Genomic DNA, 26,910 nt, shown 5'->3' on the forward strand with positions numbered 1-26,910 from the left:
TGCTTCCAAAGTTCTCTTGAATTTGAACGAATTAAAGATCTAAATATGAAAACCATTCATTAAAATTCTGCTTGATTCATATTGATTATCTGTCATTGATATGTCATCAGAATTATCCTTAAAATAATTAGAAGTGGCGATTCACGCCAATTAGTAGAACTAGGCTGTTCTAGGGTGATACCCAAGCCATTTCTATTCATGGATGGTCAGAAATTTGTCACGTTCAGACGTGCCGGAGATGATCTTGTTACAACAAATGTCTCTTAAACTTTTGATAAAATGTCTTATAATTAACGGAGTATGTCTAAAACTGACGCCATTACCAGACGTAATGCACCGCCAATGACAATCTACAGGCGAGTTTTTATTGATAATAATTTAAAGGCCACCTGATCATCACCAGACTTTCCTGATTAGCAAATCGTGTTTATAACATATAGAGTTTGTCTGTATTAACGTACAGATAATCTTGTAGACAACATTCTTGATTATTTTGATATATACGTGATAAAAGTATATACTTATATGTTCATCGATTGACAATATATACAGTTGACTTCAAGAATCTTGATTGATAGACACTCGTATTTATCTGAAAATTCTAGACATAGAAAAGGGAGATCTCTTAAGACACGAGCTAACATTGCCATAACAAGAGAATGTAGGGAAGATTGTGACAAATAAGATACCAGGATGGTGTATTAGGGTCATGTATGAGTGTAGGTAATAGGACAGCCAGACACAGGCTCATCGCTCTAAATACAGATTGATCTCCTATTTGATACTAATACACAATTTGTTCTTCTACAGGCGACGACATAACTATCACAATTCAAGTAATTGATCTTCTGTTTTAGTGGATCATTGTCGTTATCCAGGTGTTTGTTGTTTCATATTGTACTTCACAAACATCCTCATCTAGACAATATAGTGCTGACAACACAAATCAAAGAAAGGTCTTCTTCTGTTTCAGCAAGGTGCGCTCTAAGTAGTATTTAGTAGTATTTAGCTTACGACAGGGTAAGCTTTATTTTATTAAGAGTATTATCATGCATAAGACAAGATGCGTGCGGCCTAGTTAATTAAGAATAGGATCATGTATAAGGCAAGGTGCGTTTACTTTGGTTTATTTCTAGAACAACCGATGCCACTTCTCATTTTTTTTGGAAATTTTATATAGCTAACAAATATATTTGCATCTTTGTATTTACGGTAAAATTCAGGTATCATCACTAAACAGAATAATATTTGTATATTAAGAATCAGTGATTGCTATGATAACACTTTCTGTTCAGCACATAGTGCAATGGAGTCTAAAGAATAAGATAAATATATATTTCCTTTACCAGGTTAAAACATTAACTACTATTGATAAACATTTCTATGCCAGGCTGCTTTCAGAATTCTGACAAAAAAAGTCTTTCCTTTTAACATCCAAAGCCTTTCGGCAACACCAGTAAAACGTTGTTCTTGTCTTTAAAAATTCAAATAAATATTGACATTTGTTGAAATACACGAACATTCCATTCACCCATTTGTAAGCAAAAAAGAAAAAAAAGAAATTCCAATGTGTTCGATGATAATAACAAAGTAAAAGAGTAATTTGCGTGAATGTAACCCTAGAAACATGTCTTCTGTATTCTAGTATAATTGGTTTTAAACTCGATACAATCTTGTGTACTTGAACGTAATAACCACCTTACTCAATCCAACATTTACATGTGTAGCAATCATTCTTCTAAATGGAAGCCATGAAAAAGCTATCGTGTTAAAAGCATATTGTCTGGTAGAATTGCCATTTCGAAAATACAAAAAATAGTCGACCAATGCTAACAGGTTGTAAAAACTTATGTTAAACGTATTGGCTTCAAAATCAATATAAAAAGAAATGTAGTGGTCTAAGTCCTGTCTCTTAAAACATGGATTCTAAAGTAAGACACAATGTCTTCAAATAAAAACGTCAGCCATAAAAAAACAAACGTGTATCAATAAAACTGTTTTCCTGTAATCATCATTAAAACTATTTTATTGTTTTTTGTCTTTCGGTAGATATAATGGACGGAGGAGTCATTAATTTTAAATGGAGTTTTTCAAACGTTTATTACAAACGTTGGGGTAGTTTTTCAGTTTATAACTGAATCAGTAATAAAGTTAGTGACTGGCTACGAGACGAATCATCATTAATTATTCTTGGTTTTGTTTTGCCTTTCGTGTAGATATTCTGTGCGGAGGAGTCATTATCTGTAGATGGAATTAGTCAAATGGTTATTACAAACGTCGAAGTTAGTTTTTCAGTTTATAACTGGATCCCTAATAAAGTTATCGACTGGCTACGAAACTAAATATTTGGGCAAAAGACGCAATTGGATTAAAATAATTGTATCTAGAAATGAAAATAGGGTCTAGCGTCCTAGTGTCTCCTGCGAACAGTTTTAGTATGTTGCGAAGTCACCAATGATTAATTAGTGGCATGTTTGATATTTTGGAGCGCTCACATGTGTGAGTTCGGATATAATAGTATCGGGCCAGTTTCAAGGCCAGTCTGCGTTAGGTTTTACGATCTGGTTGTGCCCTAGACCGCCAAGCTCTAAAAGTTGTTCGGAAATAGGTCGACACACCAGACCGATGTACAACATGATTACAAACCGCATCCCACTGATAAACATAGCAACCAACCAACAAAGGGGCTAGAAAAGATCTAGGCACAGCAAACCAATATACAGCACGATTACAAACTGCATCCCATTGTTAAACTTACTGAATATAACGACACTTCTGATTGATTGAAACTTAAGTTAATTCAGACATTCGTAATAATTTGTCTCGATCTACTTGTCCCGAATACCAGTCGATTAAGTAATTTATTAACAAGAAAGTCTAGCTGAATAGGTATTGTACATGTCCTTAAACTATAGCTGATTGCTCAACGTCTAAATAACATCAATTGAATTATAACACGTCCCACGTAGCCGTTTATGAATAGTTTTCAGTCGTAAGAGTTAATCAAGGTTTTCTATAACTCATTTTTACCAGCTGTATAAATGAATTTTCTTGGTTCAGTTCTAACATGTTGTATTTCCCGAGAGGAAAGCCTCTTCTCTGCTCAAATATCCATCACCAAGTAAATTGAATTGTTATATTTCGGAAGTTGATCTGAAAACCGACAGTAAATAGTGATAATCAATTTCAATACATAGTTGAAATTTAACTAACAATATGCTCACTTCAACATTAAGAATTCGGAGTAAAATAAGAGAAAATTGACAAATTTCCTCTCTTCACAATGCTTCCAAATTTCTCTTGAATCTTAACCAATTAAAGATCTGAATCAGAAACCATTCATCAAATTTCGTCACGTCACAATGCTTCCAAATTTCTCTTGAATTTGAACGAATAAAAGATCTAAATATGAAAACCATTCATCAAAATTCTGCTTCCTTCATATTGATTATCTGTCATTGCTATGTCATCAGAATTATCCTTAAAATAATTTGAAGTGGCGATTCACGCCAATTAGTAGAACTAGGCTGTTCCGGGGTGATACCCCAGCCATTTCTATTCATGGCTGGTCAGAAATTTGTCACGTTCAGACGTGCCGGAGATGATCTTGTTACAACAAATGTCTCTTGAACGTTTGATAAAATGTCTTATAATTAACGGAGTATGTCTAAAACTGACGCCATTACCAGACGTAATGCCCCGCCAACGACAATCTACAGGCGAGTTTTTATTGACAATAATTTAAAGACCACCTGATCATCACCAGACTTTCCTGATTAGCAAATCGTGTTTATAACATATAGAGTTTGTCTGTATTAACGTACATATAATCTTGTAGACAACATTCTTGATTATTTTGATATATACGTGATAAAAGTATATACTTATATGTTCATCGATTGACAATATATACAGTTGACTTCAAGAATCTTGATTGGTAGACACTCGTATTTATCTGAAAATTCCAGACATAGAAAAAGGAGATCTCTTAAGACACGGGCTAACATTGCTATAACAAGAGAATGTAGGGAAGATTGTGACTAATAAGATACCGGGATGGTGTATTAGGGTCATGTATGAGTGTAGGTAATAGGACAGCCATACACAGGCTCATCGCCCGAAATACAGATTGATCACCTATTTGATACAAATACACAATTTGTTCTTCTACAGGCGACGACATAACTATCACAATTCAAGTAATTGATCTTCTGTTTTAGTAGATCATTCTCGTTATCCAGGTGTTTGTTGTTTCATATTTTACTTTACAAACATCCTCATCTAGAGCTAGACAATATAGTGTTGACAAATGTAGTTCAAATTCAAAGAAAGATCTCATTCTGTTTTAGCTTAACACAAAAAGAAATTTTGCCCCCAAATTTTCCTCTCGAGTGCCCTTTTTTTAAAAAAAAAACACGAAATTGACATTACGTCATAAGGGAGCTATGTCTAAACTGTAGCGCCACTTAGACTCAGTTAAATAGTATCTTGTCTAAGACAAGGTACGATCTAGTTAGTTATAAGTAGTATGATGTGTAAGGCATGGTCAAAGAATGGTCTTAGGCTGTTTTAGCACGGTACGCTCTAAGTAGTATTTATTAGTATTTAGCTAACGACAGGACACGACCTTGTTAATTAAGAACTGTATCATGCATAAGGCAAGGTACGTTTACTTTGGTTTATTTGTGAATTTCATATAGCTAACAAATATTCAGGTTTCATCACTAAACAGAATAATATTTGTATATTGAGAATCTGTGATTGCTATGATAACACTTTCTGTTCAACACATAGGGTAATGGAGTCTAAAGAATAAGATAAAAATACATTTCCTTTTCCAGGTTAAAACATTAACTACTATTGATAAATACTTTTATGCCAGGATGCTTTCAGAATTCTGACGAAAGAAATAGTACTTCCTTTTAACATCCAAAGCCTTTCGGCAACACCAATAAAAACGTTCTTCTTGTCTTTGAAAAATTCAAATAAATATCGACATTTGTTGACATACACGAACATTCCATTCACCCATTTGTAAGCAAGAAAGATAAAAAAAAGAAATTCCAATGTGTTCTATGATAATAACAAAGTAAAAGAGTAATTTACGTGAATGTAACCCTAGAAACTTGTCTTCTGTATTCTAGTATAATTGGTTTTAAACTCGATACAATCTTGTGTACTTGAACGTAATAACCGTCTTACTCAATCCAACATTTACAAGTGTAGCAATTATTCTTCTAAATGGAAGCCATGAAAAAAAAGCTATCGTGTTAAAAGCATATTGTCTGGTAGAATTGCCATTTCGAAAATACAAAAAATAGTCGACCACTGCTAACGGGTTGTAAAAACCTATGTTAAACGTAATGGCTTCAAAATCAATATAAAAAGAAATGTAGTGGTCTAAATCCTGTCTCTTAAAACATGGATTCTAAAGTAAGACACAATGTCTTCAAATAAAAACGTCAGTCATAATAAAACAAACGTGTATCAATAAAACTGTTTTCCTGTAATCATCATTAAAACTATTTTATTGTTTTCTGTCTTTCTGTAGATATAATGGACGGAGGAGCTTTTCAAATGTTTATTACAAACGTCGATGTAGTTTTTCAGTTTATAACTGAATCAGTAATAAAGTTAGTTAGTAACTGGCTACAGAACGAATCATCATTAATTATTCTTGGTTTTGTTTTGCCTTTCGTGTAGATATTCTGTGCGGAGGAGTCACTATCTGTAGATGGAATTTGTCAAATGGTTATTACATTCGTCGAAGTTAGTTTTTCAATTGATAACTGGATCCGTAATAAAGTTATCGACTGGCTACGAAACTAAATATTTGGGCAAAAGACGCAACTGGTTTAACATAATTGTATTTAGAAATGAAAATGGGGTCTAGCGTCCTAGATGTCTCCTGCGACTGGGCTAATGAAGACAGGAACAGTTTTAGTATGTTGCCAAGTCACCAAGGACTAATTATTAGCATGTTGATATTTTGAAGGCATGTGTGGGTTCGGATATAATAGTATCGGGCCAGTTTCAAGGCCAGTCTGCGTTAGGTGTTACGATCTGGTTGTGCCCTGGACCGCCAAGCTCTAAAAGTTGTTCGGAAAGAGGTCGACACACCAGACCGATGTACAATATGATTACAAACCCCATCGCACTGCTAAACATAGCGGTACCTCTGAGTGATTGAGTCAACCAACAAAGGGGCTAGAAAAGATCTAGGAACAGCAAACCAATATACAGCACGATTACAAACTGCATCCCATTGTTAAACATACTGAATATAACGACACTTCTGAATGATTGAAACTGAAGTTAATTCAGACATTCGTAATAATTTGTCTCGATCCACTAGTCCCGAATACCAGTCGATTAAGTAATTTATTACAAGAAAGTCTAGTTGAATAGGTATTGTACATATCCTTAAACTATAGCTGATTGCTCAACGTCTAAATAACATCAATTGAATTATAACACGTCCCACGTAGCCGTTTATGAATAGTTTTCAGCCGTAAGAGTTAATCAAGGTTTTCTATAACTCATTTTTACCAGCTGTATAAATGAATTTTCTTGCTTCAGTTCTAACATGTTGTATTTCCCGAGGGGAAAGCCACTTCTCTGCTCAAATATCAATCACCAAGTAAATTGAATTGTTATATCTCGGAAGTTGATCTGAAAACCGACAGTAAATAGTGATAATCAATTTAATACATAGTTGAAATCTAACTAACAATATGCTCACTTCAATATTAAGAATTCTGGGTAAAATAAGAGAAAATTGACAAATTTCCTCTCTTCACAATGTTTCCAAATTGCTCTTGAATTTTAACCAATTAAAGATCCAAATCAGAAACCATTCATAAAATTTCTTCACGTCACAATGCTTACAAATTTCTCTTGAATTTGAACGAATTAAAGATCTAAATATGAAAACCATTCATCAAAATTCTGCTTGCTTCATATTGATTATCTGTCATTGATATGTCATCAGAATTATCCTTAAAATAATTTGAAGTAGCGATTCACGCCAATTAGTAGAACTAGGCTTTTCCGGAGTGATACCCCAGCCATTTCTATTCATGGCTGGTCAGAAATTTGTCACGTTCAGACGTGCCAGAGATGATCTTGTTACAACAAATGTCTCTTAAACTTTTGATAAAATGTCTTATAATTAACGGAGTATGTCTAAAACTGACGTCATTACCAGACGTAATGCGCCGCCAACGACAATCTACAGGCGAGTTTTTATTGATAATAATTTAAAGACCACCTGATCATCACCAGACTTTCCTGATTAGCAAATCGTGTTTATAACATATAGAGTTTGTCTGTATTAACGTACATATAATCTTGTAGACAACATTCTTGATTATTTTGATATATACGTGATAAAAGTATATACTTATATGTTCATCGATTGACAATATATACCGTTGACTTCAAGAATCTTGATTGATAGACTCTTGTATTTATCTGAAAATTCCAGACATAGAAAAAGGAGATCTCTTAAAAAACGGGCTAACATTGCTATAACAAGAGAATGTAGGGAAGATTGTGACTAATAAGTTACCGGGATGGTGTATTAGGGTCATGTATGAGTGTAGGTAATAGGACAGCCATACACAGGCTCATCACTCTAAATACAGATTGATCACCTATTTGATACAAATACACAATTTGTTCTTCTACAGACGACGACATAACTATCACAATTCAAATAATTGATCTTCTGTTTTAGTGGATCATTGTCGTTATCCAGGTGTTTGTGGTTTCATATTGTACTTCACAAACATCCTCATCTAGACAATATAGTGCTGACAACACAAATCAAAGAAAGGTCTTCTTCTGTTTCAGCAAGGTGCGCTTTAAGTAGTATTTAGTAGTATTTAGCTTACGACAGGGTAAGCTTTATTTAATTAAGAGTAGGATCATGCATAAGACAAGATCATGTATAGGATCGTGTATAAGGCAAGGTGCGTTTACTTTGGTTTATTTCTAGAACAACCGATGCCACTTCTCATTTATTTGGGAATTTCATATAGCTAACAAATATATTTGTTCAGCATATCGTGCAATGGAGTCTAAAGAATAAGATAAAAACATATATTTCCTTTTCCAGGTTAAAACATTAACTACTATTGATAAATACTTCTATGCCAGGATGCTTTCAGAATTCTGACGAAAAAAGTCTTTCCTTTTAACATCCAAAGCCTTTCGGCAACATCAATAGTCAACCACTGCTAACACGTTGTAAAAACTTCTTGACTTTGAAAAATTCAAATAAATATCGACATTTGTTGAAATACACGAACATTCCATTCACCCATTTGTAAGCAAAAAAGATAAAAAAGAAATTCCAATGTGTTCGATGATAATAACAAAGTAAAAGAGTAATTGGAGTGAATGTAACCCTAGAAACTTGTCTTCTGTATTCTAGTATAATTGGTTTTAAACTCGATACAATCTTGTGTACTTGAACGTAATAACCACCTTACTCAATCCAACATTTTCAAGTGTAGCAATTATTCTTCTAAATGGAAGCCATGAAAACCTATCGTGTTAAAAGCATATTGTCTGGTAGAATTGCCATTTCGAAAATACAAAAAATAAATAGTCAACCACTGCTAACACGTTGTAAAAACTTCTTGACTTTGAAAAATTCAAATAAATATCGACATTTGTTGAAATACACGAACATTCCATTCACCCATTTGTAAGCGAAAAAGATTTAAAAAAAAGAAATTCCAATGTGTTCGATGATAATAACAAAGTAAAAGAGTAATTTGCGCGAATGTAACCCTAGAAACTTGTCTTCTGTATTCTAGTATAATTGGTTTTAAACGCGATACAATCTTGTGTACTTGAACGTAATAACCGCCTTACTCAATCCAACATTTACAATTGTAGAAATTATTCTTCTAAATGGAAGCCATGAAAAAAAAGCTATCGTGTTAAAAGCATATTGTCTGGTAGAATTGCCATTTCGAAAATACAAAAAATAGTCAACCACTGCTAACGGGTTGCAAAAATCTCTGTTAAACGTATTGGCTTCAAAATCAATATAAAAAGAAATGTAGTGGTCTAATTCCTGTCTCTTAAAACATGGATTCTAAAGTAAGACACAATGTCTTCAAATAAAAACGTCAGCCATAAAAAAACAAACGTGTATCAATAAAACTGTTTTCCTGTAATCATCATTAAAACTATTTTATTGTTTTTTGTCTTTCGGTAGATATAATGGACGGAGGAGTTTATTAATTTTAAATGGAGTTTTTCAAACGTTTATTACAAACGTCGGGGTAGTTTTTCAGTTTATAACTGAATCGGTAATAAAGTTAGTGACTGGCTACGAGACGAATCATCATTAATTATTCTTGGTTTTGTTTTGCCTTTCGTGTAGATATTCTGTGCGGAGGAGTCATTATCTGTAGATGGAATTAGTCAAATGGTTATTACAAACGTCGAAGTTAGTTTTTCAGTTTATAACTGGATCCCTAATAAAGTTATCGACTGGCTACGAAACTAAATATTTGGGCAAAAGACGCAATTGGATTAAAATAATTGTATCTAGAAATGAAAATAGGGTCTAGCGTCCTAGTTGTCTCCTGCGAACAGTTTTAGTATGTTGCCAAGTCACCAAGGATTAATTAGTGGCATTTTTGATATTTTGGAGCGCTCACATGTGTGATTTCGGATATAATAGTATCGGGCCAGTTTCAAGGCCAGTCTGCGTTAGGTTTTACGATCTGGTTGTGCCCTAGACCGCCAAGCTCTAAAAGTTGTTCGGAAATAGGTCGACACACCAGACCGATGTACAACATGATTACAAACCGCATCCCACTGCTAAACATAGCGTTACCTCTGAGTGATTGAGTCAACCAACAAAGGGGCTAGAAAAGATCTAGGCACAGCAAACCAATATACAGCACGATTACAAACTGCATCCCATTGTTAAACTTACTGAATATAACGACACTTCTGATTGATTGAAACTTAAGTTAATTCAGACATTCGTAATAATTTGTCTCGATCCACTTGTCCCGAATACCAGTCGATTAAGTAATTTATTAACAAGAAACTCTAGCTGAATAGGTATTGTACATGTCCTTAAACTATAGCTGATTGCTCAACGTCTTTGAATTATAACACGTCCCACGTAGCCGTTTATGAATAGTTTTCAGCCGTAAGAGTTAATCAAGGTTTTCTATAACTCGTTTTTACCAGCTGTATATCTCGGAAGTTGATCTGAAAACCTACAGTAAATAGTGATAATCAATTTAATACATAGTTGAAATTTAACTTAGAATATGCTCACTTCAACATTAAGAATTCGGGGTAAAATAGGAGAAAATTGAAAAATGTCCTCTCTTAACAGTGCTTCCAAATTTCTCTTGAATTTTAACCAATTAAAGATCCAAATCAGAAAACCATTCATCAAATTTCTTCACGTCACAATGCTTCCAAAGTTCTCTTGAATTTGAACGAATTAAAGATCTAAATATGAAAACCATTCATCAAAATTCTGCTTGCTTCATATTGATTATCTGTCATTGATATGTCATCAGAATTATCCTTAAAATAATTTGAAGTGGCGATTCACGCCAATTAGTAGAAATAGGCTGTTCTGGAGTGTTACCCCAGCCATTTCTATTCATGGCTGGTCAGAAATTTGTCACGTTCAGACGTGCCAGAGATGATCTTGTTACAACAAATGTCTCTTGAACGTTTGATAAAATGTCTTATAATTAACGGAGTATGTCTAAAACTGACGCCATTACCAGACGTAATGCCCCGCCAACGACAATCTACAGGCGAGTTTTTATTGACAATAATTGAAAGACCACCTGATCATCACCAGACTTTCCTGATTAGCAAATCGTGTTTATAACATACAGAGTTTGTCTGTATTAACGTACAGATAATCTTGTAGACAACATTCTTGATTATTTTGATATATACGTGATAAAAGTATATATTTATATGTTCATCGATTGACAATATATACCGTTGACTTCAAGAATCTTGATTGGTAGACACTCGTATTTATCTGAAAATTCCAGACATAGAAAAAGGAGATCTCTTAAGACACGGGCTAACATTGCTATAACAAGAGAATGTAGGGAAGATTGTGACTAATAAGATACCGGGATGGTGTATTAGGGTCATGTATGATTGTAGGTAATAGGACAGCCATACACAGGCTCATCGCCCGAAATACAGATTGATCACCTATTTGATACAAATACACAATTTGTTCTTCTACAGGCGACGACATAACTATCACAATTCAAGTAATTGATCTTCTGTTTTAGTGGATCATTCTCGTTATCCAGGTGTTTGTTGTTTCATATTTTACTTTACAAACATCCTCATCTAGAGCTAGACAATATAGTGTTGACAAATGTAGTTCAAATTCAAAGAAAGATCTCATTCTGTTTTAGCTTAACACAAAAAGAAATTTTGCCCCCAAATTTTCCTCTCGAGTGCCCTTTTTTTAAAAAAAAAACGAAATTGACATTACGTCATAAGGGAGCTATGTCTAAACTGTAGCGCCACTTAGACTCAGTTAAATAGTATCTTGTCTAAGACAAGGTACGATCTAGTTAGTTATAAGTAGTATGATGTGTAAGGCATGGTCAAAGAATGGTCTTAGGCTGTTTTTAGCACGGCACACTCTAAGTAGTATTTATTAGTATTTAGCTAACGACAGGGCACGACCTTGTTAATTAAGAACTGTATCATGCATAAGGGAAGGTACGTTTACTTTGGTTTATTTGTGAATTTCATATAGCTAACAAATATTCAGGTTTCATCACTAAACAGAATAATATTTGTATATTGAGAATCTGTGATTGCTATGATAACACTTTCTGTTCAACACATAGGGTAATGGAGTCTAAAGAATAAGATAAAAATATATTTCCTTTTCCAGGTTAAAACATTAACTACTATTGATAAATACTTCTATGCCAGGATGCTTTCAGAATTCTGACGAAAGAAATAGTACGTCCTTTTAACATCCAAAGCCTTTCGGCAACACCAATAAAAACGTTCTTCTTGTCTTTGAAAAATTCAAATAAATATCGACATTTGTTGAAATACACGAACATTCCATTCACCCATTTGTAAGCAAGAAAGATAAAAAAAAGAAATTCCAATGTGTTCTATGATAATAACAAAGTAAAAGAGTAATTTACGTGAATGTAACCCTAGAAACTTGTCTTCTGTATTCTAGTATAATTGGTTTTAAACTCGATACAATCTTGTGTACTTGAACGTAATAACCGTCTTACTCAATCCAACATTTACAAGTGTAGCAATTATTCTTCTAAATGGAAGCCATGAAAAAAAAGCTATCGTGTTAAAAGCATATTGTCTGGTAGAATTGCCATTTCGAAAATACAAAAAATAGTCGACCACTGCTAACGGGTCGTAAAAACCTATGTTAAACGTAATGGCTTCAAAATCAATATAAAAAGAAATGTAGTGGTCTAAATCCTGTCTCTTAAAACATGGATTCTAAAGTAAGACACAATGTCTTCAAATAAAAACGTCAGTCATAATAAAACAAACGTGTATCAATAAAACTGTTTTCCTGTAATCATCATTAAAACTATTTTATTGTTTTTTGTCTTTCTGTAGATATAATGGACGGAGGAGTCATTATTTTTAAATGGAGTTTTTCAAATGTTTATTACAAACGTCGATGTAGTTTTTCAGTTTATAACTGAATCAGTAATAAAGTTAGTTAGTAACTGGCTACAGAACGAATCATCATTAATTATTCTTGGTTTTGTTTTGCCTTTCGTGTAGATATTCTGTGCGGAGGAGTCATTATCTGTAGATGGAATTTGTCAAATGGTTATTACATTCGTCGAAGTTAGTTTTTCAATTTATAACTGGATCCGTAATAAAGTTATCGACTGGCTACGAAACTAAATATTTGGGCAAAAGACGCAACTGGATTAACATAATTGTATTTAGAAATGAAAATGGGGTCTAGCGTCCTAGATGTTTCCTGCGACTGGGCTAATGAAGACAGGAACAGTTTTAGTATGTTGCCAAGTCACCAAGGACTAATTATTAGCATGTTGATATTTTGAAGGCATGTGTGGGTTCAGATATAATAGTATCGGGCCAGTTTCAAGGCCAGTCTGCGTTAGGTTTTACGATCTGGTTGTGCCCTGGACCGCCAAGCTCTAAAAGTTGTTCGGAAAGAGGTCGACACACCAGACCGATGTACAACATGATTACAAACCGCATCGCACTGCTAAACATAGCGTTACCTCTGAGTGATTGAGTCAACCAACAAAGGGGCTAGAAAAGATCTAGGCACAGCAAACCAATATACAGCACGATTACAAACTGCATCCCATTGTTAAACATACTGAATATAACGACACTTCTGAATGATTGAAACTGAAGTTAATTCAGACATTCGTAATAATTTGTCTCGATCCACTAGTCCCGAATACCAGTCGATTAAGTAATTTATTACAAGAAAGTCTAGTTGAATAGGTATTGTACATATCCTTAAACTATAGCTGATTGCTCAACGTCTAAATAACATCAATTGAATTATAACACGTCCCACGTAGCCGTTTATGAATAGTTTTCAGCCGTAAGAGTTAATCAAGGTTTTCTATAACTCATTTTTACCAGCTGTATAAATGAATTTTCTTGCTTCAGTTCTAACATGTTGTATTTCCCGAGGGGAAAGCCACTTCTCTGCTCAAATATCAATCACCAAGTAAATTGAATTGTTATATCTCGGAAGTTGATCTGAAAACCGACAGTAAATAGTGATAATCAATTTCAATACATAGTTGAAATCTAACTAACAATATGCTCACTTCAATATTAAGAATTCTGGGTAAAATAAGAGAAAATTGACAAATTTCCTCTCTTCACAATGTTTCCAAATTTCTCTTGAATTTTAACCAATTAAAGATCCAAATCAGAAACCATTCATCAAATTTCTTCACGTCACAATGCTTCCAAAGTTCTCTTGAATTTGAACGAATTAAAGATCTAAATATGAAAACTATTCATCAAAATTCTGCTTGCTTCATATTGATTATCTGTCATTGATATGTCATCAGAATTATCCTTAAAATAATTTGAAGTGGCGATTCACGCCAATTAGTAGAACTAGGCTGTTCTGGAGTGTTACCCCAGCCATTTCTATTCCTGGATGTTCAGAAATTTGTCACGTTCAGACGTGCCGGAGATGATCTTGTTATAACAAATGTCTCTTGAACGTTTGATAAAATGTCTTATAATTAACGGAGTATGTCTAAAACTGACGCCATTACCAGACGTAATGCCCCGCCAACGACAATCTACAGGCGAGTTTTTATTGACAATAATTTAAAGACCACCTGATCATCACCAGACTTTCCTGATTAGCAAATCGTGTTTATAACATATAGAGTTTGTCTGTATTAACGTACATATAATCTTGTAGACAACATTCTTGATTATTTTGATACATACGTGATAAAAGTATATACTTATATGTTCATCGATTGACAATATATACCGTTGACTTCAAGAATCTTGATTGATAGACCCTCGTATTTATCTGAAAATTCCAGACATAGAAAAGGGAGATCTCTTAAGACACGGGCTAACATTGCTATAACAAGAGAATGTAGGGAAGATTGTGACTAATAAGATACCAGGATGGTGTATTAGGGTCATGTATGAGTGTAGGTAATAGGACAGCCAGACACAAGCTCATCACTCTAAATACAGATTGATCACCTATTAGATACAAGGGGGGTTGGATGGCGGAATGGTTAGCGTGCGCGCGCTGTATCCTAAAGTCTGTCATTGAGTCGACTGGCGTGGTTTCGAATCCCCGGTTGTACGTGACAAGGACTATGGTCGCCTGTCCAACCTCCGGGTCCTCCGGTTTCCTCCCACTGTTTCATATTGTACTTTACAAACATCCTCATCTAGAGCTAGACAATATAGTGTTGACAAATGTAGTTCAAATTCAAAGAAAGATCTCATTCTGTTTTAGCTTAACCAAAAAAGAAATTCTGCCCCAAAATTTTCCTCTCGAGTGCCTTTTTTTAAAAAAAAAAACGAAATTGAACATTACGTCATAAGGGAGCTATGTCTAAACTGTAGCGCCACTTAGACCTAGTTAAATGACAAGGTACGATCTAGGTAGTTATAAGTAGTATGATGTGTAAGGCATGGTCAAATAATGGTCGTATGCTGTTTTTAGCACGGTACGCTCTAAGTAGTATTTATTAGTATTTAGCTTACGACAGGGCACGACCTTGTTAATTAAGAACTGTATCATGCATAAGGCAAGGTGCGTTTACTTTGGTTTATTTGTGAATTTCATATAGCCAACAAATATATTTGTATCTTTGTATTTACGGCAAAATTCAGGTATCATCACTAAAAAGAATAATATTTGTATATTGAGAATCTGTGATTGCTATGATAACATTTTCTGTTCAGCATATCGTGCAATGGAGTCTAAAGAATAAGATAAAAACATATATTTCCTTTTCCAGGTTAAAACATTAACTACTATTGATAAATACTTCTATGCCAGGCTGCTTTCAGAATTCTGACGAAAAAAATAGTCCTTCCTTTTAACATCCAAAGCCTTTCGGCAACATCAATAAAAACGTTCTTCTTGTCTTTGAAAAATTCAAATAAATATCGACATTTGTTGAAATACACGAACATTCCATTCACCCATTTGTAAGCAAAAAGATAAAAAAAAGAAATTCCAATGTGTTCGATGATAATAACAAAGTAAAAGAGTAATTTGCGCGAATGTAACCCTAGAAACTTGTCTTCTGTATTCTAGTATAATTGGTTTTAAACCTGATACAATCTTGTGTACTTGAACGTAATAACAGCCTTACTCAATCCAACATTTACAAGTGTAGCAAATATTCTTCTAAATGGAAGTCATAAAAAAGCTATCGTGTTAAAAGCATATTGTCTGGTAGAATTGCCATTTCGAAAATACAAAAAATAAATAGTCAACCACTGCTAACGGGTTGTAAAAACCTATGTTAAACGTAATGGCTTCAAAATCAATATAAAAAGAAGTGTAGTGGTCTAAGTCCTGTCTCTTAAAACATGGATTCTAAAGTAAGACACAATGTCTTCAAATAAAATCGTCAGCCATAATAAAACAAACGTGTTTCTATAAAACTGTTTCCTTGTAATTATCATTAAATCTATTTGATTGTTTTTTGTCTTTTTGTAGATATTATGTGCGGAGAACTCATTATTTTTAAATGGAGTTTTTCAAATGTTTATTACAAACGTCAAAGGTAGCTTTTTAATTTATAGCTGAATCCCTAATAAAGTTATTGACTGGCTATGAAACTAAATATTTGGGCAACTGGATTAAAATAATTGTATTTAGGAATGAAAATGGGTGCTAACGTGTAGTACTATGGGTCGTCTGTCAGACATGGAATTGCCATTTCGAAAATACAAAGTGGGCCCACGACAAACCGGTCACCACATCCTACGTATGACCCACACACTCTTTTCTTACTACATATCCTGGAATAGCCCTTGATCGTCTAGTTTGTTTCTTTACTTCCTATTCTGACATTCCACGTCAGGGGATCACGGTGTCTAAGTGGGTAAACGCTGGCTCGCTAGTCTTGAAGTTGGGTGTTCGATCCCTGCATTGGCCGAGAAAGTTCATCCAGATTTTCTGGCGTGGTTTCCTCTTGTCAGTGATGCAAGATGGAGGGCCTGGCAACGACAGCTGTCTAGTTGTTCGGAAGGGACGAAAAACCGAGGTCCCCTGTACACATTGGCGTGCACGTAAAAGACTCCTTGGAATTCGATATAAAAGTAGGCCGTAGTGTCGCTGTCCGGGCAAAATTTCCCTCACAGCACACTGTATGGCGAATGCTCGTCTTCATTAGTCCAGTTCGGAGCAGAACAGTAGGACGTTAAATCCCATTTCATTTTATTTCATTTCATTCATTCATTCCACGTCAATGACAGCTTCACGTTGTGATTGAATATACTGCATCTTAAATAGTATGATTAACCGGAACAGCAAATACAAGAGTCTATTGACTACCGTTTGAAATTAAGCTGGATACATATGTTACAAGCATAGATTACAACACATTACTTAAAATTAACTTGTCTTTCTCTCCTCCCCAACTCCTGTGAAAGTCTAAACAACGTGGCTAGACTCAGGAACTCACTTCATCATATGGTCGTCTATAGAACACTAAGGAATCTTAATGATGTTTTCTAAAATCTATAGGATCTAAATCAGTCTTATAACATTCACAGTGTCCTTGAGACAGCTCTGTCAATTATTCAATTGGACAAATATTACGTAATTAATTATAATGATTGGTTACTAAAGCTAAATGATGCAATGGGAATTTTCCACCACGAGTGATCTGATGATATTTTTTTCACATAGAACCAGCCGTTTTTATAAATCTTTTTATGTGCCAACAAAATCACTCATTTATTTGAGTTGGTGAGATATGACTTCTCTATAATTTGGAACCAATCACTAGTTAAAGATGTAATATAACGCTAGTATTAATTTAAATAACAACATTCTACAATAGTCTTACATACTTCCTACCTGTCTGCTGCGACTGGGCTAATGAAGACAACAACACTTTTGGTATGTTGCCAAGTCACCAAGGATATAATAGTATGCGGTCAGATGCAAGGCCGGTCTGCGTTAGGTTTTAAGATCTGGTTGTCAACATGTTGTCAACCAACAAAGGGGCTAGAACATATCTAGACACAGCAAACCAATATACAGCACGATTACAAACTGCATCCCATTATTAAACTTACTGAATATAACGACACTTCTGATTGATTGAAACTTAAGTTAATTCAGACATTCGTAATAATTTGTCTTGATCCACTAGTCCCGAATACCAGTCGATTAAGTAATTTATTTACAAGAAAGTCTAGTTGAATAGGTATTGTACATATCCTTAAACTATAGCTGATTGCTCAACGTCTAAATAACATCAATTGAATTATAACACGTCCCACGTAGTCGTTTATGAATAGTTTTCAGCCGTAAGAGTTAATCAAGGTTTTCTATAACTCATTTTTACCAGCTGTATAAATGAATTTTCTTGCTTCAGTTCTAACATGTTGTATTTCCCGAGGGGAAAGCCACTTCTCTGCTCAAATATCAATCACTAAGTAAATTGAATTGTTATATCTCGGAAGTTGATCTGAAAACCGATAGTAAATAGTGGTAATCAATTTCAATACATAGTTGAAATTTAACTAACAATATGCTAACTTCAACATTAAGAATTCGGAGTAAAATAAGAGAAAATTGACAAATTTCCTCTCTTCACAATGTTTCCAAATTTCTCTTGAATTTTAACCAATTAAAGATCCAAATCAGAAACCATTCATCAAATTTCTTCACGTCACAATGCTTCCAAAGTTCTCTTAAATTTGAACGAATTAAAGATCTAAATATGAAAACCATTCATCAAAATTCTGTTTGATTCATATTGATTATCTGTCATTGATATGTCATCAGAATTATCCTTAAAATAATTTGAAGTGGCGATTCACGCCAATTAGTAGAACTAGGCTGTTCTAGGGTGATACCCCAGCCATTTCTATTCATGGCTGGTCAGAAATTTGTCACGTTCAGACGTGCCAGAGATGATCTTGTTACAACAAATGTCTCTTAAACTTTTGATAAAATGTCTTATAATTAACGGAGTATGTCTAAAACTGACGTCATTACCAGACGTAATGCGCCGCCAACGACAATCTACAGGCGAGTTTTTATTGATAATAATTTAAAGACCACCTGATCATCACCAGACTTTCCTGATTAGCAAATTGTGTTTATAACATATAGAGCTTGTCTGTATTAACGTATATATAATCTTGTAGACAACATTCTTGATTATTTTGATATATACGTGATAAAAGTATATACTTATATGTTCATCGATTGACAATATATACCGTTGACTTCAAGAATCTTGATTGATAGACTCTCGTATTTATCTGAAAATTCCAGACATAGAAAAAGGAGATCTCTTAAGATTCGGGCTAACATTGCTATAACAAGAGAATGTAGGGGGGATTGCGACTAATAAGATACCAGGATGGTGTATTAGGGTCATGTATGAGTGTAGGTAATAGGACAGCCAGACACAGGCTCATCGCTCTAAATACAGATTGATAACCTATTTGATACAAGTACACAATTTGTTCTTCTACAGGCGACGACATAAATATCTCAATTCAAGTAATTGATCTTCTCTTTTAGTGGATCATTCTCGTTATCCAGGTGTTTGTTGTTTCATATTGTATTTTATATACATCATCATCTAGAGCTAGACAATATAGTGCTGACAACACAAATCAAAGAAAGGTTTTCTTCTGTTTCAGCAAGGTACGCTCTAAGTAGTATTTAGGAGTATTTAGCTTACGACAGGGTACGCTCTAATATTACTTTGGTTTATTTCTAGAACAACCAGGTGGGCGGAATGGCCGAATGGTCAGCCCGTGCCGCTATATCATAAGGTCTGTCACTGAGTCAACTGGCGTGGTTTTGATTCCCCGTTGTACGTGACAAGGAGTAGGGTCGCGTGTCCAACCTCGTGTGTTTTCTCCGGGATCGCCGATTCCCCCCCCCACTGCTAAAGACACCTACGCGCAAGCGAATTATTGAAATAAAATATTGAACCACATGTTAGTCTCTCTATCTCTCTCTCATCACTAAACAGAATATAATATTTGTATATTGAGAATCTGCGATTGCTATGATAACACTTTCTGTTCAGCACATAGTGCAATGGAGTCTAAAGATTAAGAAAAAATATATTTCCTTTTTGAGGATAAAATATTAACTACTATTGATAAATACTTCTATGTCAGGATGCTTTCAGAAATCTGACGAAAAAAGTTTTTCCTTTCGGCCACACCAGTAAAAATAAATATCGACATTTGTTGATTCACCCATTTGTAAGCAAACACATAAAGAAAAGAAATTCCAATTTGTTCGATGATAATAACAAAGTAAAAGAGTAATTTGCGTGAATGTAACCCTAGAAACTTGTCTTCTGTATTCTAGTATAATTGGTTTTAAACTCGATACAATTTTGTGAACTTGAACGTAATAACCACCTTACTCAATCCAACATTTACAAGTGTAGCAATTATTCTTCTAAAAGGAAGCCATCGTGTTAAAAGCATATTGTCTGGTAGAATTGCCATTTCGAAAATACAAAAAATAGTCAACCACTGTTAACGGGTTGTAAAAATTTAATGTTAAACCTAATGGCTTCAAAATCAATATAAAAAGAAATGTAGTGGTCTAAGTCCTGTCTAAAGTAATACACAATGTCGTCAAATAAAAACGTCAGCCATAAACAAAGAATGGCGGAAAGCCAACGTCATCCCTCTTCCAAAACCAGGTAAAGAGAGAACAAAGGCAGAGTCCTATCGACCAATAAGCTTGACATCCACACTGTGCAAAACCTTGGAAACAATGGTTAACATACGACTACAGTTCTATCTGGAGAGCAACCGACTGATCGACGAAAATCAAAGCGGGTTCAGGAAAGGGCGTTCAACAACGGACCACTTGGTGAGACTACAGCAAGTCATGTCGCAGGCACTCCTCTCTGGGAACCTGTTATGTGTCGTGTTCGTAGATTTAACTAAGGCTTTCGATTTAGTCTGGCTAGACGGGCTGCTCTTCAAGTTAGGACGTATTGGTATAACGGGCATACTGTTTCGGTGGATCAAAAGCTTTCTGAGGGATAGACAGATACAGGTGAATGTAGGCAGATTCCTGAGTGCCGGGCAAACATTAGAAAATGGCACGCCTCAGGGGTCGGTTATCAGTCCCACTCTCTTCAATATCATGATCAACAACATACAGAAATCTTCCTACCTCGACGCCAAAACTGAGTTAGCTAAATTTGCTGATGACAGTACGATATGGAGGAAAGGGAGGAACTTCTGTGAACTACAAAAGAACATGCAGAAGGCCTTAGACAAATTCATGGCATGGGCAAACGATTGGGGATTCAAAGTCTCGGAGAAGAAAACAGTCGGCATGCTTGTAAGCAGGGATAGAGGGATAAACAGAATGACTCTGTGTATGAACGGGAAAACCATCGAGTTTAAAGACCAAACCAAGTTCCTTGGCGTAATCTTTGACCGAAGGCTGACCTGGAAACCGCACATCGACGAGACTGTAGATAGATGCACCAAAATGAGGAAACTTAAACTTAATGAGGAAAATAACGGGCAGCACATGGGGTGCCAATAGAGTTACATTAATGATGGTGTATCGTTCTCTAAACGCTCTGTATTAGACTACGGCTCTTTGGCCTTCGTGAACTGTGCGCCAAAACTCTTAAGTAAGCTTGACACCATTCAATACAAAGCTCTGTGTATTGCGACCGGCGTAGGGCTTGGGACTAGGAGAGAGGCATTACTACAGGAAGCCGGGGAGTTGCCCCTATCCCTAAGAAGAAAAGAACTAGCGACAAGGTATTGGGCCAAGATCTCGCAACTGGGCGAAAGATCCCCTACTTTTGTCAGTCTACAAAAGACAAGATATGTAAGAGATCCTAGAAAGAAAAGCTTCAGCCAGGGTATCAGGGAAACAATCAAGGAACTGCAACTGGGGGAGCTCGTGATAAATGAACACGACCCTCCAGCGATCGCCCCTTGGACGCTCCCTATACCGCCGGTTAATCTAGATCTACTACAGAAAACTGACAAGAAAAACAACCCCACTGCTGCACGTGCTTTCTCTCTAGAACACCTGGAAGACAAATGGCCGTCTGATGACTGGGACCATGTGTACACGGATGGCTCACGCAATCCTGAAAGGGGCACCAGCTCGTTTGGAATATACCTGCCAAACGGGAAACAGGGAATAAGCAGGAAACTGCTCAATAACTGCTCGGTGTACACTGCAGAGCTTGTGGCCATTCGTGGCGCTATATCATGGATTTCCCATCAAAAGACTAGTAAGTTCGTCATTCCAAGCGACTCTCTGAGCAGTCTGATTTCAATCCAAAATGACAACTCGGACTCAAGACCAGAAGTCATTTTGGAAATCAGGCAGCTGTACCAGAAGGTTATAGAGAAGGGAAGCAAAGTAGAACTCGTGTGGATTCCATCACATGTCAACATTAGAGGAAACGAGGAGGCAGATCGACTCGCTAATGAAGGTCTCAAGGACACAGCACCACTCCGCACCATAGACTACAGCACCACGGAAATCTACAGTATGGTCAAAAGACAGGTCAATTCAATCTGGGAATTAAATCTCGTTGAACTTGACACATACAGATTCCGGCTGGATGACAAGATCTACACAAAGACAACACTCAATCACCCTAGAAGAGATATTTGTAGACTTATATGGAAGCTAAGGGTGAAAGAGCGGCTGCGAGACTACAAACACCAAGTCATCATCTGTGAGTGCGGAGAAGAATGTACCACCAACCATGTTCTGGTAGACTGCGAGGTATACGAGGAGGAGAGAAGGGAACTAGTGAGAACAATGGAGACCAACAACATACCATTCAACACTAAGAACCTACTCTTCCCGAGACCAGATCTGAAACTGCAAATCCTCGAACAAATCCACGCCCTAATGGACACAGTTGGACTAAGTAGAATAGTGAAGTAAGAGGGGGTCACGGTTAGACGGGCCCGGCATCTAAACACTAAACTACATTGGGGATTTATACCAAACTGGCAGGATAGTGGAGTAAGGGGGAGTCACGATCAGACGGACTCGGCATCTAAACACTATTCCACCAAAAACAGACACCAAACCTACAGAGTGGGATAGTGGAGTAAGGGGAGGTCACGATAAGACGGGCCTGGCACCTAAACACAAACCCCACAAAGATGACATCTACCAAACTAGCAGGATAGTGGAGTAAGGGGGAGTTACGGTCAGACGAACTCGGCACCTAAACACTATTCCGCAAATAAAACTGATACCAAACCCAGAGAGTGGGATAGTGGAGTAAGGGGAGGCCACGATAAGACGGGCCTGGCACCTAAACACTAAAACGATGACATCTACCAATCCAGAAGCAGACGAGATCATCTACCAAACGATATGTTTTATATTAAATAAAGGGAAGAACTTCCCACTAAACCAAATCCATGGCCTAAGGCCAAATGGAAAGATTGCAAAATCATATTCTAAAAAACAGGAATCAGCTTCGGCTCTCCTATGTCTTGTCTGCGATATCACTTATGTGGAAGCAGACGTTAAACACCAAGAACGAACGATAAACAAATGTGTGTCAATAAAACTATTTTTCTGTAATCATCATTAAATCTATTTGTTTTGGGTTTTTTGCCTTTCCTGTAGATATCCTGTGCCGAGGAGTTTTTCAAATGTTTATTACAACTTGTGAAAGTAGGTTTTTTTAATTTATAGCTGAATCCGTAATAAAGTTTTTGACTGGCTACGAAGCTAAATATTTGAACAAAAAACGGGGCTTGATTAAAACCACCAAGGACTGATAAATGTCATTTGTGAACATTTCAGAAATTGTAAAGATAAAGTTTTTGGAACACAGTTTCACACCCAATGAAAGAGAAAAGCGGGACGTTACATCCTCCATGCCAGACAAAATGGCCTTTCACCTTGAAACAGACAATGGTGACACCATCTTGAATCTAGAGCGGATTGCAACTATCCCGATGTACACCTTCACGGAAAATGGATTAGAAAAAATGAACATAGCTTCGCGGGTAAGTAGCCACGTGTGTCAACGGCAAACGGGTATCGTTGGTAATTTACGTAAATAAAATGTGTCAACGGTCACCGTTAGCGTATATTGGGGAAATAAAATGCATTGAAGGTAGCCTATCTCATTCCAAAAACAGAAGTGATGCTGGTTATGTGAATACGGTGCTGGCTCACTGACCCCACAGTCCAGGGTTCGACCCCAGCTTGGTTGAGTTTCCGGTCTTATTGCTCTTTGTCGGATGGGACGAAATATCGAGGTCCCGGTGCACACACTGGCGTGCACGCAGATGAACTCTTAGAAGTTAGAATACCGAGAAGAATAGACAGAAACTCCTCTGTCCTGGCAAAATTTTCCGCAAATAGGGCACTGTTTTGCCTATTTCCGTATTCATTAGCCCCGGTGGTACGGAAAAGTAAGACGATAAACCGAGTGTCATTTCATTTCCATTTAGCTATAGGGAGCCACGGTGGCTAAGTGAGTGCGACGCTGTCTTGCTAGTCTGGAGATCGCTGGTTCGATCCCGGTGTTGGCCGAGAAAGATCCTCGGTTTCCACTTGTCAATGGTAGCTGTCTAGTCGTTCGGATGGACGAAAAACCGAGGTTCCGTGTACACATTGACGTGCTCGTAAAAGATTCCTTGGCAGTTGTAATTCGATATAAGAGTAGGTCGTAGCGCTGTTATCCGGGCAAAATTTCTCTCACAGCACACTGTATGGCGTAAGCCTGTATTGATTGGCCCAGTCGCAGCAGAACAGTAGGACGTTAAACCCCATTTCATTTTATTTTACAATTTAGCTATATGTATTTTTGTTTGCTCTGTTATTGAAATTCTGTGGGTTTTTTTTGATTAATTGTTTAGTGTGTTGCTGTGTATAAGGATGAATTAAGAAAATCAGTAATAAAAATCAGTCGACAACAAGACCATCTACACATGTTTCACTTGGTAAGTATTTTTTGTGTTTTGTAATATTTGTAATAAATTTCTCCCAGCTACATTAAGATTTTGTCCATTTTTTTCGCTAATATTTTAATAGGGCATCTTATACTCCCTTGGGATTGACGGGAATTTCTGATCGTCGCCAAAATATCTAGGTGCAGAAGCTAAATCCAGCGCCGCATATCAGTTTACATCAAGCGACCATCTGTTAACAGATTCTTGTACATTATCCCTGCACAAAACCGGGGCTCTATTAAAGGAGCCCAGTTTCTAATTCAGTAGCATCCACATTCTTCGACATTGCAAACTCAGAGAGAGAAATGGAGTTAAACGTTCACTCGACACAAACTAGGACATTTCGAGACTAACATATGGTTCAATTTTATTTCAATAATTCACTTGCGCGTGGGGGTCTTTAGCAGTGGGAGGAAACCGGAGGACGCGGAGAAAAACCCACGGGGTAGACAGGCGACCCTACACCTTGTCACGTACAACCGGGGAATCGAAACCACGCCAGTTGACTCAGTGACAGACCTTATGATACAACTCGCACGTGCTAAACATTCGGCCATCCAACCCCGGAGAACTGATTAGGCCTTCCCCCCCCCCCATTCCAAACACAACTTATTGTTCAATTTAAATCAACATTGATATTGTTATCTTACCGTGAACAGATTGGCTTCAGCTAACCAATATTCAGCACACAAAAATTAGCACACGAATCGCGTGTCAGAATGCTTTCAAGGGCCATTTGTAATGAAGCGACTCGATGAAAGAGGCTAAACATACCCCGCAGGAGAATAGACTGGAACAACCAGACGACAAAGATTGACATAACTGATGAGACGTTACAGTAAAAACAGAAACGTTGGAATGTAAATCAGTTTATATACATTGAACGCACATTATTGTATGCGTTGCGACCCATTTATGTCCATTTCTAGATGCCGAAGAATAGCGGCTTAGCTCCTTTAAGATCGTCAACCCAACTCAAAAAAAAAAAAAAAAAAAAAAATATACACATGCTGAAATTAAAATAGCCCTCTTTCTAGATTTTCTGATCACAAACTTCGAGACAATTTCTATAAATTAACGAATTAATACCGTAATTTATTCTCAGTATGTGTGACAATATATTATGTTTTATTTTTACATATAGTGCACCATGGCAAATCTGCAACTAGAAAAAGAAGATTGCGGTGGCCCAACCCTTCTGTGCGTGCCCTAACCGCGTACTTATTTTGTTTAGAGGGATTATCCCGATTTTAACAGAGTCTCGGAAAAAAAAGTCCGTGTACGTATGAAATTTAACCCCCAAAATATAGAGGAATGGTGTATTTACCTTGTCTCAAAATTTCAGCTCAAAACATTGAGTTGTTTGCATGTAAACGTCAAGCCTGCTTATAATCTGGACACATAACCCTTTTAAGATTTCGAGTCAATGTTATATTGCCATTACTTTAGCGGTCTATACAGTGCAAGACCCACGTGCTGTACTTGATAACGAAAGGTAAATTTCAACTACACGTTATTTTTAGAATACAGCTTGGTACACTGATCTCCATTTGCAGACGAAGACTGACTGATTCAGATTTTTTGAAAACGTATCACGTATATTGAGTTAGTTGCTCGGCCCTATAAGGTAGAGGTTTTTAAGGGTTTTTAACACAATATTAAGCAGTTTTATTCTCCAAAATATAATCGACATTAGCCCTTAATGTCTGACTGTACTGGGCGATAGTTTATACTTTGTATAGTTTCCTATTACAATATTACCACTATATGTTATAATTAAAGGAAGGTGAAATAGAAATAGACGATAAAATCCATCAGTTATCACCATACAATAGTTTAGAGAATGAGGATGGCATGGATGTTTTTCATGTTCTTCAAGAAAAGGAAGAAGAAATACCTGTAACAGATTACTTTAAAGGTAGGTCTAAAAAAACTCCTAAACTACACGAAGCTGATTACCAGAACCAAGGAGGTTCGGATCAAAGTATTTCTTCACGCTGACATGATTAGAATTTGTGAAAGCAGTCCAGCTTGATTAGTCTGACTTGGTGGCGCACGCGAACATACACTGCCATCCGTTATAAGATCATGATAGTTCACAAGAGACGTTAATTGAGAAATTATTGTGTCGCATTCATTTTCTACCCAAATGTTTGAATCAAAATCCTAATTTTTACAAGAAACGAA

The 26,910-nt window shown here is 36.2% G+C and overlaps 1 protein-coding gene across 1 annotated transcript in view; it reads left to right on the forward strand.

The window, feature by feature from the left end:
- Positions 1–26,910, forward strand: part of LOC126827318 (zinc metalloproteinase-disintegrin BlatH1) — a 52,150-nt gene that overhangs the window by 15,065 nt on the left and 10,175 nt on the right. The window contains exons 2-4 of the mRNA XM_056102237.1: positions 23,567–23,772; positions 24,631–24,714; positions 26,506–26,641. Of these exons, the coding sequence (XP_055958212.1) occupies positions 23,567–23,772; positions 24,631–24,714; positions 26,506–26,641 (426 nt within the window). The remainder of the gene's footprint in view (positions 1–23,566; positions 23,773–24,630; positions 24,715–26,505; positions 26,642–26,910) is intronic.

The sequence above is a fragment of the Patella vulgata genome, chromosome 7 (assembly GCF_932274485.2).
Source record: "Patella vulgata chromosome 7, xgPatVulg1.2, whole genome shotgun sequence".
Classification (NCBI taxonomy): Eukaryota; Metazoa; Mollusca; class Gastropoda; family Patellidae; genus Patella; species Patella vulgata.